At 51.6% G+C, this 15,968-nt stretch overlaps 1 protein-coding gene across 2 annotated transcripts in view; it reads left to right on the top strand.

The window, feature by feature from the left end:
- Positions 1 to 15,968, top strand: part of LOC105278836 (mothers against decapentaplegic homolog 6) — a 56,417-nt gene that overhangs the window by 11,071 nt on the left and 29,378 nt on the right. For both annotated transcript variants that reach the window (XM_011338230.3, XM_026974123.1), the window contains 2 exons: positions 1,810 to 2,864; positions 10,589 to 10,639. In XM_011338230.3, coding sequence (XP_011336532.2) covers positions 1,865 to 2,864; positions 10,589 to 10,639 — 1,051 coding nt within the window. In that variant the 5' untranslated portion in view covers positions 1,810 to 1,864. The remainder of the gene's footprint in view (positions 1 to 1,809; positions 2,865 to 10,588; positions 10,640 to 15,968) is intronic.

Here is a 15,968-nt window from a genome sequence, read left to right as displayed (position 1 = left end):
TCGTCCTCGCTGTTCTCGCCGACGTCGCCGTCGTCGCTACGTGGTGCCGCCGGCACGGCGGCAGTGGTGGTACCGGCATTGGCGACGGCACGAGTGCGGCGTTATCGCGTTCCTCTGCGACATCGAGCGTCATCGAGGTCGGACAACTATTACCGTCGCTGCTCGGCGACGAAAAGATCGTCGTGGTCATCGTCGTCGTCGTCGTCGTCGCAGCTGGCGAGAGCCAGCGCCGCGAATCCCTCCTCCTGAAGAGGAGCCCGAGGCCGAGGCGGCGCCGCGAGAGAGATTTTCAGTGGCGCGACATCGCCGGTGCATACACACACTGCTCATCGTCAACCGTACGACGGCCATACGTATAATATACACGTGTCCCTTGTGTGTGTGTGTGTGTATGTGTGTTTTCTTCTCCGCTGTGTGCGCGTGTGTGTGCCGGGTCGCGAGGTTAAGGCACCGCGTCGCCCTCGATACGCGACGGCCGAGGAAAGTAAAGGCCGGGTGTCGTGCGTGCGCCGACCGATTCGTTTCGTGCCTATACCCACCCTCCCGCTCATCTCTCTCTCTCTCTTTTTCTTTCACTACCCCTCCCCTCCCCCTACCGTCTCGTAAATAGTCTCTTCTTTCTCCACCTCCCGTGTGTAACGGATAAGAAGTGCATAACACGATACGACACAACGGTAGCAGTGCGCGCACGCGCGTCCGTCGGTAATCTCGACGGTCACCGTGATCGTCGAGTGCACACGCGTGTATAATCGCGCGTCATACATCGTCGTCGTCGTCGTCATCATCGTTCCGCCGCGCGCGCGACCGACGACGTCGCGCGTCGACTGGCGTCCACGAGTCGCTGCCGCCGCCGCCGCCGCCGCTTTCGTTCGTCGCCGTCGCGACGATGCCGACAGTGGCTTGCGTTCACGGCGGTCGTACGGATTGTTCGCCCCCGCGGGGTGTCCGTTGGCGATAGACGGAGGGACTGGTGAGAGAGATCGGAAATACCGGCAGCTAGTCGAATCCCGTTAAGGGCGCAGGAGTGTGTCGACAACATTGAGGCCGGAAACATTGAGGAAACGGCTTGTCCATCACGAGGAACAATCAACACTCGGTCCCGGGGAAGAAGCGTGGCGCTGTGGCGACGGGAGGTAAATGAGAGTTCAAGGTCAGCCGGTAGTAGTGGTGGTGGTGGTGGTTCGTCCGCTCCGGATCGCTCATTGGCGCAACGAAAAAACGCACCTGACGGAGAAAAGGTGGACCGTTCCTCTCAGCCATTGCCGTCCATCGTTGGAAGTCGGAAATATCACCGGGCGAGAAGCGCACCGCGCCAGCCGGCTCGGAAGGAGAACGGAACGGCGAGAAAAGAGTGAGAGAGGAGAGAATCCGCGAGGGAGCGAGAAGGGAAGCGTGAAACGGAGCTCCGCGGCGCTCCGTCGGACTGTCACCTATTTCGGGATCGTGATCCAAAGTGCGCGCGAGGCATAAATAAATATACACGCTCGTGCGCGCGCGGCCGAGCGAGCAAGTGAGAGCAATTGCAACTGTGTTCGCGTGTGCGTGCGTGCCCGCTCGCTTCGTTGTCTGTGATTTTTCGCGGGTGAACACGAGGAGAGGTGTGATTTTTTAAAATCATTTTTTTTCGGTTGACAGTGCGTATTTGGTGTTGGTCGAGAAAAAGAGGAGAGAAAAAAAGGGGGGTTGTCGCGGAGAGGAAGAGTGCTGGGAAGAGGGAGGCAGCCGCTGGCGCGCGCGCGAGACCACGTGCAATCTGGTTTTAGCCCTCCCGCTCATTCTTACGGTGTTTCCCCCTTTTTGTTTTCCTAGGCGGCTACGTTGAAAAGGACTGGCCACCAAATGCGCGTACCGCAAATCTTGTTTCATGTTCATGTTCTGGAGCAAACAGACGGTGCTCACTAGACGTCTGCTGAAGAAGGCCAAGGTCCGTGGGGAGCATGAAACCGAGTGTGAAGCTCAAGAGGATTCATCGTCACGTACGTTTCATCGCACGAGCAGCGGCAACAGCACAAGCGGCGTCACTGGCTACGACAGCACGGCCAGTAACAACAACAACAATAATAACAATAACAACAACATCAGCACGACGACGACGGGCCGGCAAGTGAGCAGAGGAGCGGGGTTGTCGGCAAGTGGCGCGGCGCGAGGTGGAGCGGTGGGATACGGTAATCGTATCATGACGGTGTCCAGCAGGTTGCACAAAGGCTGCTGCGGCGGGGACGTGAGTCAGGATGACGACGAGCAACAGCAACAAGATCCGGCCCGGGTGTTGAGGTGCAAGGAGCTCCTGAAGACGCTCAAGGAGAATCAACTGGAGATGCTGCTGACCGCCGTCGAGAGCTGCGGCGCCGAACTCGGCTCGTGCGTGCTCGTGCCGCGTCAATCGGCACGCCGACCGGCCGACGATCATCATCTGTACGATCAGCAACAGCATGCTGGTAACAGCGGCGGCGGCGGTAGGCCGCATCGTCATCATCCCCGTCACTTCCATCATCACCGCTACCGTCATTATCGCCACCACCGCTCCGGCAGGCATCACCGCTCGTCCTCCGTCGAGGACGAGCAGGAGAGCTGCTGCTCCGCGTCGGAGGATTCTTCCGCGTCGTCCGCGTCGTCGCCGATGCGCTCGCCGTCAGACAGACCGTGCTGCGCGGGAAACGCCGTCGTTTCATCAGCGGTGAGAGGACCGGCCGAGAGCGGCGTCGGCGCGCCGTGCGACCCGCACCTGCTCTGCTGTCAGATCTGGCGGTGGCCGGATCTCGAGCACTCCTCGGAGCTCAAGAGACTCCCTATTTGTCATTCCGCTAAAGACCCCGTATACATATGCTGCAACCCGTATCACTGGAGTCGGCTCTGCAAACCCGGTAAGTAGACCCTTCGAGCGCCTGCTTTCGATTATATTCGGAATTCCGTTATTTATTCTATTTCGTCGCAGCGAACTTGAGTAAGTTCGTGCCACGGCGAGACGCCAGCGAGAGAACAGGCCGCACTCTAAAATCACGCGTTACATGACACCCGCTAATTCGCGCTAACTGTATCTCGACATTCGTGCGCCAAAACTCGCCAGCCGGCTATTTGCCGCCGCATTTGTTCGGTCGAGGCACCGCACCGGTTCGCCAGACACTCGAGCAACTAAATTTCAATCCTCGCTTGAAGTTTACTCATTTCGGATAATCTTTAAATCTAATTTAAATATAAATTTAACAAGACTCTCTCCGGGGATCAGAATTAATGTAATCGTCCCGTGTAAACTTCCAGCGTGAAAGGTGTTTTCTAATTCTTAATCGTTCCTTAATTTGACTTAAATTAATCCTTATCGTCTTAATTTTAATCTTTAATATTGAATCATTCAACAATTCTACGTGTATAAATATGAATCTATTTTCGTCGAAGACACTTAAAAATTCTCGGGTCAGCGGTATGTACGCGTCCTTTTCGGTGACACGTTTCATAATACCGTTTTAACAACGTCGTTTTATCGAACGTCGACATCGGTGTCTAGACGAATAATTTAACATCGTAAACGCTACAGCCGACTACTACTACATTGTAACGGCGGTAGTAGACCGCAAACCGAACGCTAATCGTCACCTGCGCATCGTCAACCGGTGCTAACGAGCTTAAAGGCTCAGGCTCAATGTAAGACGTTAATTTATTACCGATACGCATGAGGATCAGCCGACGTCTACTTGGTTACGTTCGCAATGTGGACAAACAGACAGTATACATTTACGGGAAAAGATTGCGGCATCTCGGCATGAATATCGGTTCTCTGACAATTTTCTGAGACCCGAGCAGGTAGACGTAAAAAAAGACTACTCTGTTGCTCAATGAACGCTACAAGCTTTGTTGTAAATCAATTGCCGTGAACTTCGATAACATCGCCGCGAATGATATATAATTAAATAATAATAGAACATTATTGGAGCGCCGAAAGCTTCAATTGCGGGAAAATTGATTTCATCGAAGCTAACGACGAATAATCTTATTTAGAAATATCAAAAATTCTTCCATATGGCGACAATCGTCTCCTACAAGAGACTCATACGTTTTAAGGACGGATAGCGATTTCACAAGCACTTAACAGTCCCTTTTATCTTCTGGAGTGCCTTTTTAAAACCGCCCGACAGGTATACAATGCACAACCCAAACGTGACAACCGACGAGTACTCTTGCAAGCTCGGCGCCTCCATTCTCGGAGTTGAAATTTGTCATCGTCCAGCCATAATAGAGAATTTCCTTTAAGGCACAAAAGAAGCAGGATTCGTCCATAAGGAACACGCTCATTTGCGCGGCTTAGCTTTAATGATAGGAGAAGTAGAACTTGGCCATTTGAGTCATTCTTAGAATCATTTTCGAAAACGTTTACGTTCTCGGCGTCGGGAAGGCAATAAAACTCTGCAGATAGGATAGCCACTAGAATGTTAAGAAAAACAAGTGATTCGCCATTCTTTTGAAGTTTCATATCTGTGCATTTCTCATTGTCAATTTTCATTTGGTGACGGCGCGTTTCAAAAATCAGACGCGTGAAAACGAACTTCGACGTCTTTCCAGCTTCACGGAACAAGTTCGTGCACGTTGTTATATTGGCACTAATACGACAGGGCGCGCTATTATTTTATCATACATGCAACGTATAATTCATTATAATCGCCGGTTTTCAAGAAAGCATCGAAATTATGGATTATCTCGCCGTTCTCCCGAGTTCTTGTCCGTGCGACGTGACTTCGACCGCAAAAAAGCGTCGCGTCCTATAACGCGGGTGAGAGAGAGAGGAAGCGAGAGCGAGCCAGGCGCCAGCAAAACACGCCTTTACGTAACCCCGGCGATCATTTAACCCGTCGCCGCCGCCGCCACCACCACCGTCGCCGCTGCCGCCGCCGCCGCGAAGCTCGAGCCGAGCGAATTCGATCGTGCGAACCACGAAGTCGTTTCAACGTCGGCGCGGCATGCACGGCGATCGAATCGCAAAATATCGTCTCGAAACGAATCCGGAAATTACGCGTTATGAAACTTAAGAACTGTCTGACTGTTTTCTAGGTAGAATTGTATTTTTTTTGTATCTTTGAAACGTGATCATAAAGCACATTTTTCGGGCGTCTAAAATTTGTCGAGGAGAGGAATCGTTCAACGCTGAAGATCGACGTATCGCGAAATTTGTATGTTTTCGCTCGACTCGCATGGGGATCGCGATCGCACCGCGCCACGCCGCAATCCCGCATTGTAAAAATAGAAAACCTCGTGCAATAAATATTCGATAACGAGTTTAGCTCGCGTATGTGAAATTAACATTAGGCGGCGGCGGGAGAGCGAGGGAGCACGCCTGGGATAAATATTTATCCCCCGGATAAGAGCCACGAGGCTTGATCGCGAGGCCTCCGTTAATCGTGCCGATAAATAACGCCGACTAATTACGTCGTCGCGTACACACACACACATATACACAAAACTACGTCGAGGACATTTGCCACGGATCACAGGGAGAGCGCCTCCCCGTTGCACGGTGGTCACGATTAATCGAGCGCCGGGGCGGTTTAGCGCGCAACTAAATGCTCGCGGAAATCCGCCGTGAGTGCAACGCGCCGCTCATTTAACGTGTCCTCAACAAAGTTGCAAAACCGCGATCAGATATGCAGATTTACACGATTTTAATTATATGGATTATTACGATTTGCGAGCGAGAAAAATAGCGTAAGCCCCGGCGGGGCTGGATCGTAACGACGTCGATTCGTTGTAGTCAAGCGCGCCGTGAACGGGATCGGTCTTGATATCGTCTCGATGTATCGATACCGAGCGTTCATCGTTGAAGAATCGCGCCGTTGCGAGCGATCCGCTGCTGACAAGATCTCCAGAATCTAGAAACGGAGAGAGAGTGGTCGGCGAGGATGCGAGGGCGGCGCGGCGTGCAACAGGCGCGTTTCATAATTAACGACGCGAAAGACTACAGGGAAAATAAGAGGATCCTTCGAGTCCCGCGAGGCTGAGGCTTCTACGGCTAATAATAACTGCGTGGTCGTGTCCGACGATCCAAGCCGACGCATTTGGGGAAAGAGAAGCGCGGGAGAAAGCGGAACGACGGAATAGACGCGCGTCCGTGGCATCGACGTCCGTCCGATTGCGATCTCGCAGACTGCTCACCTTAGCGAGGGAAAAAGACGGAGCAACGAGGAAAACTTGACGAGAGCAAAAACATGCGTTGATAATGAAAGAAGAAAAGCGAGCGTAGTGGGATAGAGCGTGGTTTAAAGACGAGATCAACAAGGAAGAAAGAAAGAGAGACGGACGGGTAGACACTTGCCAATAGCCTGTACAATTAAAGTTATGGTCAGAAGGAAATGAATCTAAAAATAAAACGTATATTGGGCGAGTCAGTCGCGGTTAGTGGAAAGAGAGACAGTGAGGAGAGTGGGAAGGGTTGGTCGACCGTGAGGCGGCGGTGAGAGAGAGAGAGAGAGAGAGAGAGAGAGAGAGAGAGATGAAGAGAAAGAACGGACGCGACGAGTGGAGAAAGAGCGGGAGAGGAGGCGAGCTTATAGCAGCCGAGAGAGGAAGAGCGTGATGCCGCGAGAGCGAGAGAGATGAGCGGGTGGTAGACCGAGCAGAGAGGACAGGGCGCCGTCGAGCATGTGCGCGCCGCGCCGCCGGTTAGGAAGGGCAACGGCGGCGAGGGGTGATCGGGGGCACGCGGAGAGGGTACCGTCCGTCGCGCGGCGGGACCGTCGTCGCGGGATCACGCGGGGGCTGGGTGATGCGAGGTGGGACGCGACGGCTACGAAGAGACAGAGAGAGAGAAAGAGAGAACGAGAGACAGAGAGCGGGATAGGGAGGGGGAAGGAGCACAGCCCGGCGCCGCTGCGTGTCATTGCTGGCGCCAGCTAATTGTCGAGGCCAGCCGGCATTAGCCGAGGAGCTGACCGAACTGAGTCGAACCCCACGAAGGCAGGCAGGCAGGCGAGTAGGCGCTTCGGCTCGGCCGACTCTGCCCGGCCTCGCATGGCCTCGGCATCGGTCGGCGCGAGACCGCCGCCGTGGTGGACGGGCAGGCAGGCAAGCGGCTGTTCGCACTGGCCGCAGGAGACTCGCACCAACCGGAATCTCGTCTTCGTATCGGCGGGACGGTGGGTCGTCGCGTTAAAATAGAGTGGCGATTTCCCCGTCCCTCGCATAAGCGAGCAAGAGCCGGGGCGCTCGATAAGGCTCCCGCTGGAGAGGAATGGGTCTCCGATGCCGCTGGGAATGCCATTGAGCGTTTCAACGCTGATTCGCCGAATCGCAGGCTGTTTGAAGTGAAATGGAAGATAAGGCGTTATCATTTACGTATCTCCTTAAATCTCGAAGGAGAGTTCGCGGTGGAAGATGTGTGATATAAAACTCAGATTTCGATTCTACAAAATGAAAAATTAAATCCAAATTTCACACGCCGCTGCTTTTGGAAGAGATTTAATTTTTAATGACATATAATTATCGTTGCATCTTGCTTTTATGTACAAAACAGTATCCCCAATGCTTGATAGAAAACAATTCTACTTTATTATAAGTTTAGAAATTTTCTGGAGTAGCTAGTATGAACACATTTATTCACAGTGTTAACCTTCGATCGCCGAAAAAATGTTGAGATTTGTTGGGATCGGGGGCAGCCGAGGGTGTCAGAATCTTGGCCAACATCGATACGTTATTATATTCGCAGTCTCCGACACGCACGTTAGCGCTTTCGGCGAGATCGAGAATTCTTTCGAGGAATTTAAGTTCACTGCGCATTCCGGACAAATTCCGAGCCACTTAAATTAGAGTTTATTCTTGAAAACAAAGACCGACCACGCACCCAGTGCTTCACGCCTATGTTCACGTGTTTGCATGCGCGATGAATGCGACTTCCGGTATTGCATATTTATTCTAGTTTCATGATACGTACGATATAACATCCGATGTCTCGCATTTCGCGAATAAACGATAACAAAATGCATCGCAAATAACCAGATAATTATTATTGCATAAACCTGCAAAACCACTTGTACATAAATCAAAAAGTAATACATGTAACGCGCATATTAAAAACATTTGTCAATTCCGCTTTTTTAATACGCCGCCATTCACGCGTCGCTCGGAGCCCGCATCGCTCGAAATAATGCGCATATTCGATACACGATGACGCATACGCGCGATGATCAAGTAATCGCGACCGGAGCTGTTAGTCTATTTTTCCGCGACAGCGGCTCGATTTACGCGCAACCTCGCTCCGGCTCGCAAACACCGGACGCGCGATGGCCGTTGTCAGCGATCGCCGATAGCGCACGCTAATTTCGTATCGAATCGCGCCGACCGGCCGGCGTGTTTTATCGCGCGTAAATCGCTCCCGCGGTGGCGCCGTGTTTTCGTAACGTCCGCGACACCAGCCAGCCGTCTTTATCTGTTTTTGCATTCGGCGTCGACGGCGACGGCGGCGGCAGTAGCGGCGGCGGCGCTTACGAACGTCGCCGTGGTGGCCGGTTAATAATTCACGCCGGCGGAATCGATTATCATCGGCTCCAGCCGGCGGCGACGACGACGACGGCGATGCGACCGCCGTGGTTGTTACGCAAATCGCCGCGGCGCGTAAACGCGCGCGACTTTCTCCGCCGTGACGACGTTCATTCATATCCCGAAAACCGCGAGGAAGAGGCCGCCGTGGCTATTCCTCCCGTATGGCTCGATTCGGTCGGACTCTGCTCGGAGAATCGCGAATTTGGAGCCTGTCCGCGCGCGCGACGCTCGGAATTCGCGAGTTCTTTATGAATTTTTGCGAGTTTAAGAGAATTTCGAAATCGACTCGAGGTACTCGTAAATTTTCCCGCACTTTTCCACGCGTGAATTTTTATTATCCAAGTGGAGGGACGTTAGCCGGAAACGTTGTGATGAATTATAAATAATCCACGCACATGGCATCGTTCCGCTTCGGGATCGATATACGGCTGATCGGCTCAATAAGCGTAATGATATTTATACTCTTCGTAACAATCGGATGAACAGGCCTAGAAATAGGTGCGTCCCCGTTCTCCCAGGAGGGGGAGAAGGAAGAGGAGATACTCGGTGGCGGCACGATGGCGCGGCGGCGCGAGTTACGCAATGTAGCGCCGCGCGTTTATTACCGAGTGCCTTAATTAGCAGCTAAAATATCGCTGTTTAATTCGTGCTCGCATCTTGTTATTCAAATCGTGCCAACTCTGGCTCAAAGTTCGAGGTGCGCCTCGATGAGTGACACGCCGCCGCGCCGCGCCCGGCTTTATTAAAGCCCGGCACGGCGACGCGACGGCCGACGATCGGCGGCTGGCTTTGCAGAGGAATCAAGCGTGATCGGGAGAGAGAGAGAGAGAGAGAGAGACGCGCCGCCGAGAGAATCCACGTGTAGGCGCGACAGGCGGCCATTACGCGTCGACGCCGCGCCACGCTCGTTATCGTCTAGGAATTTCGGCGCGATTTCTCCCGGGCGCCTTCCTATCGCCAGTCAACAAGTCCGACGTATCTGCTTTCCGTGGTTCCGTCTTTCGAAAATCGAGCCTGAGACAAACAACCTCGCGGTATTTTTGACACGTGATATTTTCAATCCCGAGGATCAATATCGATCGATATTGATCTCCGTTCGCGCGTTCTCGCGCGAGATGACGATCTTCGATCGTATAATATTGTTATTGCTGTGTCGCGCCTGAATCTTTATTCACGCGGAGCGCGATAAAGAAACGAACGATCTTTTTTCCAAAATTAACATTTAATTTAGCATTAAAGAAAATTATTGATTATTCGAGATTTTCGAGAGAGACAAGTTCGAGACAAGTTTCAGGTCGACGGATTTTGCATTATCCGAGAGTCGAGCGAATAAGGCTAATTGAGTGATGAGTGCTCGTTTCGGTCGCGACGCGAGTTCCTCGGGGACGTAATTACCTGGTACGTACACGCACGTATACCGTATCTCGGCCGCGAAGGCGAAGGAGGCAGCGGCGCGGCGTTCCGTTTTCTTAGGAGCTCGTCCGCTCCTCGGGGTTACCTTGACGTTTGAGATATTCGCGCCGCGGTTTGTCCCCTATACCCTCAGAGAGCGAGATACACGTAAAAGGACGAAAAACGGCGTACCGGTTTCGCCGGCGCTCCGCGCGCCGATAATAGAACTCGCCGCTTTTGGAGCTGAGCTTCTCTCTTCTAACGGGCGCCCGTCGTCGCGGTATCTTCGCGTCGCGTCGTCGTCGTCGTCGTTGTCGAGAAACGCCATTAATTTCGATTTAATCGAGAGCCGCTCGGGGCCTTGAGTCCGTTTTTTTTTCTCGATACCTTCGCGGTCGACTTCGCGAGTCCGCACGAAGCGGCAGAAAAGTAACTCCGATCGAAATCGAGAGGACGTAATATTAATTAAATAAGTGAAATTCATGTAACTAATGATAAATAAATCGAAACTAAAAGGAAACAAATTTCTTGGAATTCACGAAATTAATTGGAACAAAAATTCTTTCGCCTCTTACACGCGCGATATTTTATTTTATTGAGAACGTCGTAATTCTCATTCATCACAAACGGCTGCGAAGTTGCGCGGCAATACAATAACTATCACTTTTGATTTCAGAGTCGCCGCCACCCCCGTACTGCCTTATCGCCGACAGACTGAGACCCGAAGGTGAGTGTCTTCGTCTTTCACGCTGTAATCAAGAGTGTCTCTCCGCGAGCGAGAATGCGGATACGCCGTGTGAATGTGTGTGCATGTATGCGCGCGCGTGTCTTCGCGCAACCGTGCCAGCGATAACTCATGTTTATTGCTTGCAAACGTTTACTGTACAAGCGGAGCGAGTAGGTTCGCCTCTCCTTAACGCGCGTATCGTGTCCCACGACCTAGCCCAAAGCAAGGTTGGACATAATCCGGGACACAAATGTGATACCACCTCGCGAGTGACACTCTTCCACTCGGAGTTCCGAAAAGACCCGATTTTTATAAAATTTCTTGCAAACATGAGATGCATCCATGCAAACAAACGACGCTTAAAAAGATAATAAGATAACGTTTAGAAATGTTATTATATTTTAATTTTATATAAACAGCTGTATATATAAAGTAAGTTGTGGAACTGGGCCTTAAGTTTTGAAATAACTTAAACTTGGAATTTGGAATTTGAAATTTTGGAAACATTGGTTCTCGTCGATAGCGAAGCTGGCGACTGCAAACGCGCGCGGACGAACTCGGAAAATGACAAATGACCCGCGGTGTCGCAAATAAAACCGACAATTTTATTAGGTGGAGTCGACGGTTAGGGACGGGCGTATCGTAAAAGACGTTGGTGAATATGCATTTACGATGGCATTCTAGTCACATATATCGAGAGTTCTCGGCCTGGCACACGGCGTAACGTTACCTGGCGACGTAAACCCGACGACGGTGTACTTGCGAAATTTCTCTCGCGAGGAATAAACTACGCACGTACGTTTAAGTTTTCGCGCGGATACGTTGGATGATAAAAATAAAACGGGTTTACGGACGAATAAATCGAAGATCGGGATAACGTGCACTTGCTCGTAGCTCTGCGCGCGATTATGAGTACGCGCCGTAAGCCGATCCTGTTGATCGCGATACGCCGATAGGTTTCATGATATTGCCGTTTCAGCGGTTGATCAATGTATCCGCCAAGCCGATACTGGTCCAGAATCCAGATGGTGGAGGCTGATCGCGATCTCGCTGCACGTATCGCGAATGCGCCGGCATTCGTTATATTACCGTCGACGTTACTTTCGATTTCGTTTCTCGATAAAAAATCGGCTTTCTTTACTGTTATTTCTGTTTATTAATTTTAATTTTTAATTAACCCGACAGATTTGTAGAAATTTCGACGCAAATAAGTTTGATGATTTTATCAAGGAACAAAATTCAAATTAAGTTCGAAATTATTTTCGCATTATTCTTCTCTTGAAACTGTCTTCTCTCTCACCAATGTACCTCGGAGAGCGAATATAATCGTCGTAGCAAACGGTGATGCGTATCGCGAGCGTATTATGCAATCGACGGTCCAATAAACGCAAGGAACCGCTTCGCAGCTCGCGGAAAGACGCGCAGCCGCGAGAGAAGAGACGTTCGCGACGGCGCTTTTTCTTTTTCCAAGCGTATTCTCCTCTCGCTTCCTCCCATTGTCCCTCTCTTCTTCTCCTCCTCATCTGGTTTTGGACTATCGCCTCTTCGTTTCTCTCTTTTCTCCTTCCGAACCTAAACTGGTTCTCTCGGGATCAACTCGCGCGCGGTACGCGCGGATCGGCCGCTGCGGGGTCATCGATAGATTCGCCTCTAGACCGCCTCTCGTGCGGTCGAGAGTCCTCCTCTCGCGCGAGGAGCTGGTTATGCAATTACACGCGAGCGTAATCGGCGCGCCGAGTCTCCTCGTTCATCGGTAGTACCTCCTTCGGGAACGAGCCGGTTACGTGTTGGCATCCGTGCGAAAACCAGTCTACCGATTACGTGGATTCGTATCGATCGATTCGATCACGTCCGCGCTGAAATGAAAAATCAAAAAAGAGCAAGACAACGATTCTCCTAAAAAAACGTAAAAATATAATCAAAAAAGATAGAAAAAGACAAATTTTCTAAATTGATTTCCTATTAAAAACCGAGAGTGTGTGTGTTCCTATATCCGGCGATTGACGGCGGCATCGTGTGTATGTGTGCGCAAGGGTCGATATAATGAAATAATAGCGCCCGCAGCTAAGAGAACCGCACACCGACGTACATGTGTGTCCGCAGAGATTATAGTGGACGCGCAAAGTACGACAAAGAGAAATACTCTGGTCGCGCGTTGTGCGTAGCGCCTGAGGTCAATATCTCCCGTGGATCGATGGAGAGGACCACGCGCGCGCGTGCACGTGTCTACACGTGTGTATATGTTGAAGCCTGAATGATACATGTATAATCGCCGTAATCAGCGATTTAATTTCGGTAATTAATACAAAACAGTATTTAGATAGATACTACTCGTTCCGTTTATTAAGTCGGTTCTGGCTTTTCTCAATTTTGTAGAGCCGAGTCGCGATCACGTGTAACGTGATTCACTCTCGGCGTTCGAGCAAGTTGTTCCGGTATGAGAGTCGCGTTTAACGTTATTATTCATTAATCGTGAATAATTCATCACTCGATACTGAACGCTGGCTTGAGTTTACGCACGCCGATACGATATCGCGGGATCGAGAATGCGAGACTCCCCCGATGCCTTTCCCGGCAAGGCGTGGGAGGAAAATTGAGCAGCTTCTTCTCAGCGAGGAGGCAGAAAGAAAGAGACAGACAGACAGAGAGAGAGAGAGAGACTCGTCGTAAATCTCTGTCCCTCGGGCGACGACAGCGCGAATTTACGCCCCATCGCGGAAACTGGGCCACCGCGCCGAGGCGCGCGGCGGATAAAAGTCCGTCCACTTGTTGCTGCCGCGAAAGACGTGACGCGTGTAATTCCGCAATACTTCGCGGTGCCGCGAAACGACGCAACTCGATCGTGTCCGACTCGATGACTCGCGTGGAAAATTCGCGGGAGTCGTGCGCACGCTCGTTCGATCGTGGGGCGGAGGGAACTGGGCAGTAAGGGGTGACCCCGTGGAAAAGAACGCGCGACGACGATTTTATCGCTTTGGTGTTTTTCCGGGTGTAAATACCGAGTATTCTCGTGAAGTTTGCTTCTTCTCACTTCTATTGAACTTATTGTTTAACAGAGTCGAGTGACGCGTGCGCGGGATGCGACTGGTCCCTTCGATCCACATTCGTCGGCTGAACGAGTTGTTTTCGAAAATTTTCTTTTGCAGGAAAATTACGAACGTGCAAATATTTTATTTCTATTATTTATTTAAATATTGTATTATTTGCAACATCGTGGATATTTTCTTTACGAACTCTACTCGATTTCCCCCCGTGCTGCTCGCACCGCTTCAGAATCTCGCTGGCGCAGTGTGGTTGCGCAAATTTCAACGAATCCGACGAAGGACAACGTGCGCGCAGTCCCTTTCAAACGCGCGCGAGGACAAGCGTCGCCGCGTATCGCGCGTTACGCAGCAGCTTACGTTTTTCAGTCTGTTCTCCGTGGAGAGATTAAATTCGCCCTTTCGAGAGAGATCGGATCTGATTTCTGTCGCGTCGGCACCTTGTCAGGCAACTTCCTTTCAGCTCCATTACTTCATTTTCCCTTGAAAATGAACATTCCGTCATTGCGGAAAATAAACGCGAGGTCCGCGGAAAAACGTGGAACACGCAGCGAGACGGTCTTGTCTTGAGAAGAACGCTCAATAGATATGACGCGTAACCGGTTTTAAAAAAAGCGCCGCCTCTGCGATTTTACCGGGAACGCAGCCATTGTGGAGCAGGTAGAATGCCATCCGTCATTCGTACCAAGATCGAGAGATAGGCGCGAGCGAGAAAAGTCCCAAAGAGCACTTTTTCTCGGTAAATAAGCCCCCAATGTTAAAGAAGGGAACGTTGACGCGAGCGTCGAGTGCGGAATTCTCGCGGGCAGCCTTGAGGGAGAGCAGCAAAGGGACGCGTACGTCGCGAGGTTAAGGGCACGGCACATATAGGGCCCCTTAGCGCCGGCCCCGAAGGGTGGGGCTGAATAGCGTGCAGCGGTGTAACGCGAGGGCCTTTCCCCTCCCCACCCCCGAGTACCGCGGCAGGAACGGTGGGCGCCTGTCGCCCGACTCTTACGCTTGCCTACCCGCACCGACGTCGTCCTTGATACATCCCTTCTCTCCTTCCTTCCGTCCTTTTCTCTTCCTCTCCCTCGCTCCCCTTCCCCCTCTTTATCTCTCGCTCGCTCTCTCTTCATTCTTTCTTTCTCTCTCTCATCCTCCTTTCGTTCTCCTCTCGTCTCCGCTCGACCGAGCGCTGCGAGTTGCCGGCGATCGGCGGGAGTGGCTCTCTCGCATTCCGGTGCCCTCCTTCGCTCTGCCGAACGCGCCGGCGGCAGCGCCTTGCGATCGGGTCGGAGATCGGACGGCAACGCTGATTTCCGGATCGGAGGGACACGAAGAAGCCCGAAGAAGTGGCCGGCGAGAGACGAGAGCCGCCGATTTTGACCGTTCGCCACCGAATGATCCCTAATTTGATGCAGCCTGTCGCCTCTCCGCTCTCCCGTCCTCTCCTCGCGGTCTCCGGAGCGCAAGTGCGCTCCGCAATGCGCGCGATGACGTCGCCGACGCGACTTCCAATGTCAGCTCGTCGCGACGATCCGCGTCCCGTGACGGCCTTACGATCTACACTTAAATCTGTACTTGCAAGTTACAATGTCAGAAGTAAGTTGAATCTGTCGATATCCTTCGCACGGGAAATATAATTAAATAAACAATATTTCTACTTTTTTATATTTATTTTATTAAATAGAATTTTATTTCGCGTGCGCACATTTTTTATAACTCTTTTAATAAAGTTTCGTGTAATTTTTAAGTTCGTTCGCGGACTTTCGGGATTGCCCCGAAAATTACGCATTGCGATAATTATCGTGGTCACGACATCGTCGGAGCAAAGAGGAAGATATCGATATTCTTTCTCGCTCGCTCACTCGCTCTCTCTCTTTCCGACCCGAAGACCATAATTCACAAATCCGCACCTTGTATGAGCGGGCGCGGTGGCGCCGCCGGGCGAGTCTTCCGCGTGGCTATATATTTTTGCAAACTCGGCGGTGACACTATTTTGTAGATTCGCGCGGCACTTAACGGCTTACGGTGACACGCGGTATTTCGCGGAATTATATTTACGTTCCCTTTGTGGGGTGACGCGCGTGCCAAAATCGCGCGGTGGCGGCGGCGGCGGCGGTGACTGTTTCGTCCGGCTACTTTGTAAATAAATCGTATCCTTCCCGACGCTTGTTGGAAATGGCACTTGCGCATTGTTGGAATCACCCCGATCAGACGACCGTGAACGACAAACGCGTTACCACGCAATAAACTGTAAGCGGCGAATTCGCGAATTTTACATAAAATTGTTGCATATAACACGA

Source organism: Ooceraea biroi, chromosome 12 (genome assembly GCF_003672135.1).
Source record: "Ooceraea biroi isolate clonal line C1 chromosome 12, Obir_v5.4, whole genome shotgun sequence".
NCBI lineage: Eukaryota > Metazoa > Arthropoda > Insecta > Hymenoptera > Formicidae > Ooceraea > Ooceraea biroi.
Note: the sequence above shows the minus strand (reverse complement) of the source record. Positions and strands in the feature narration are given on the sequence as shown.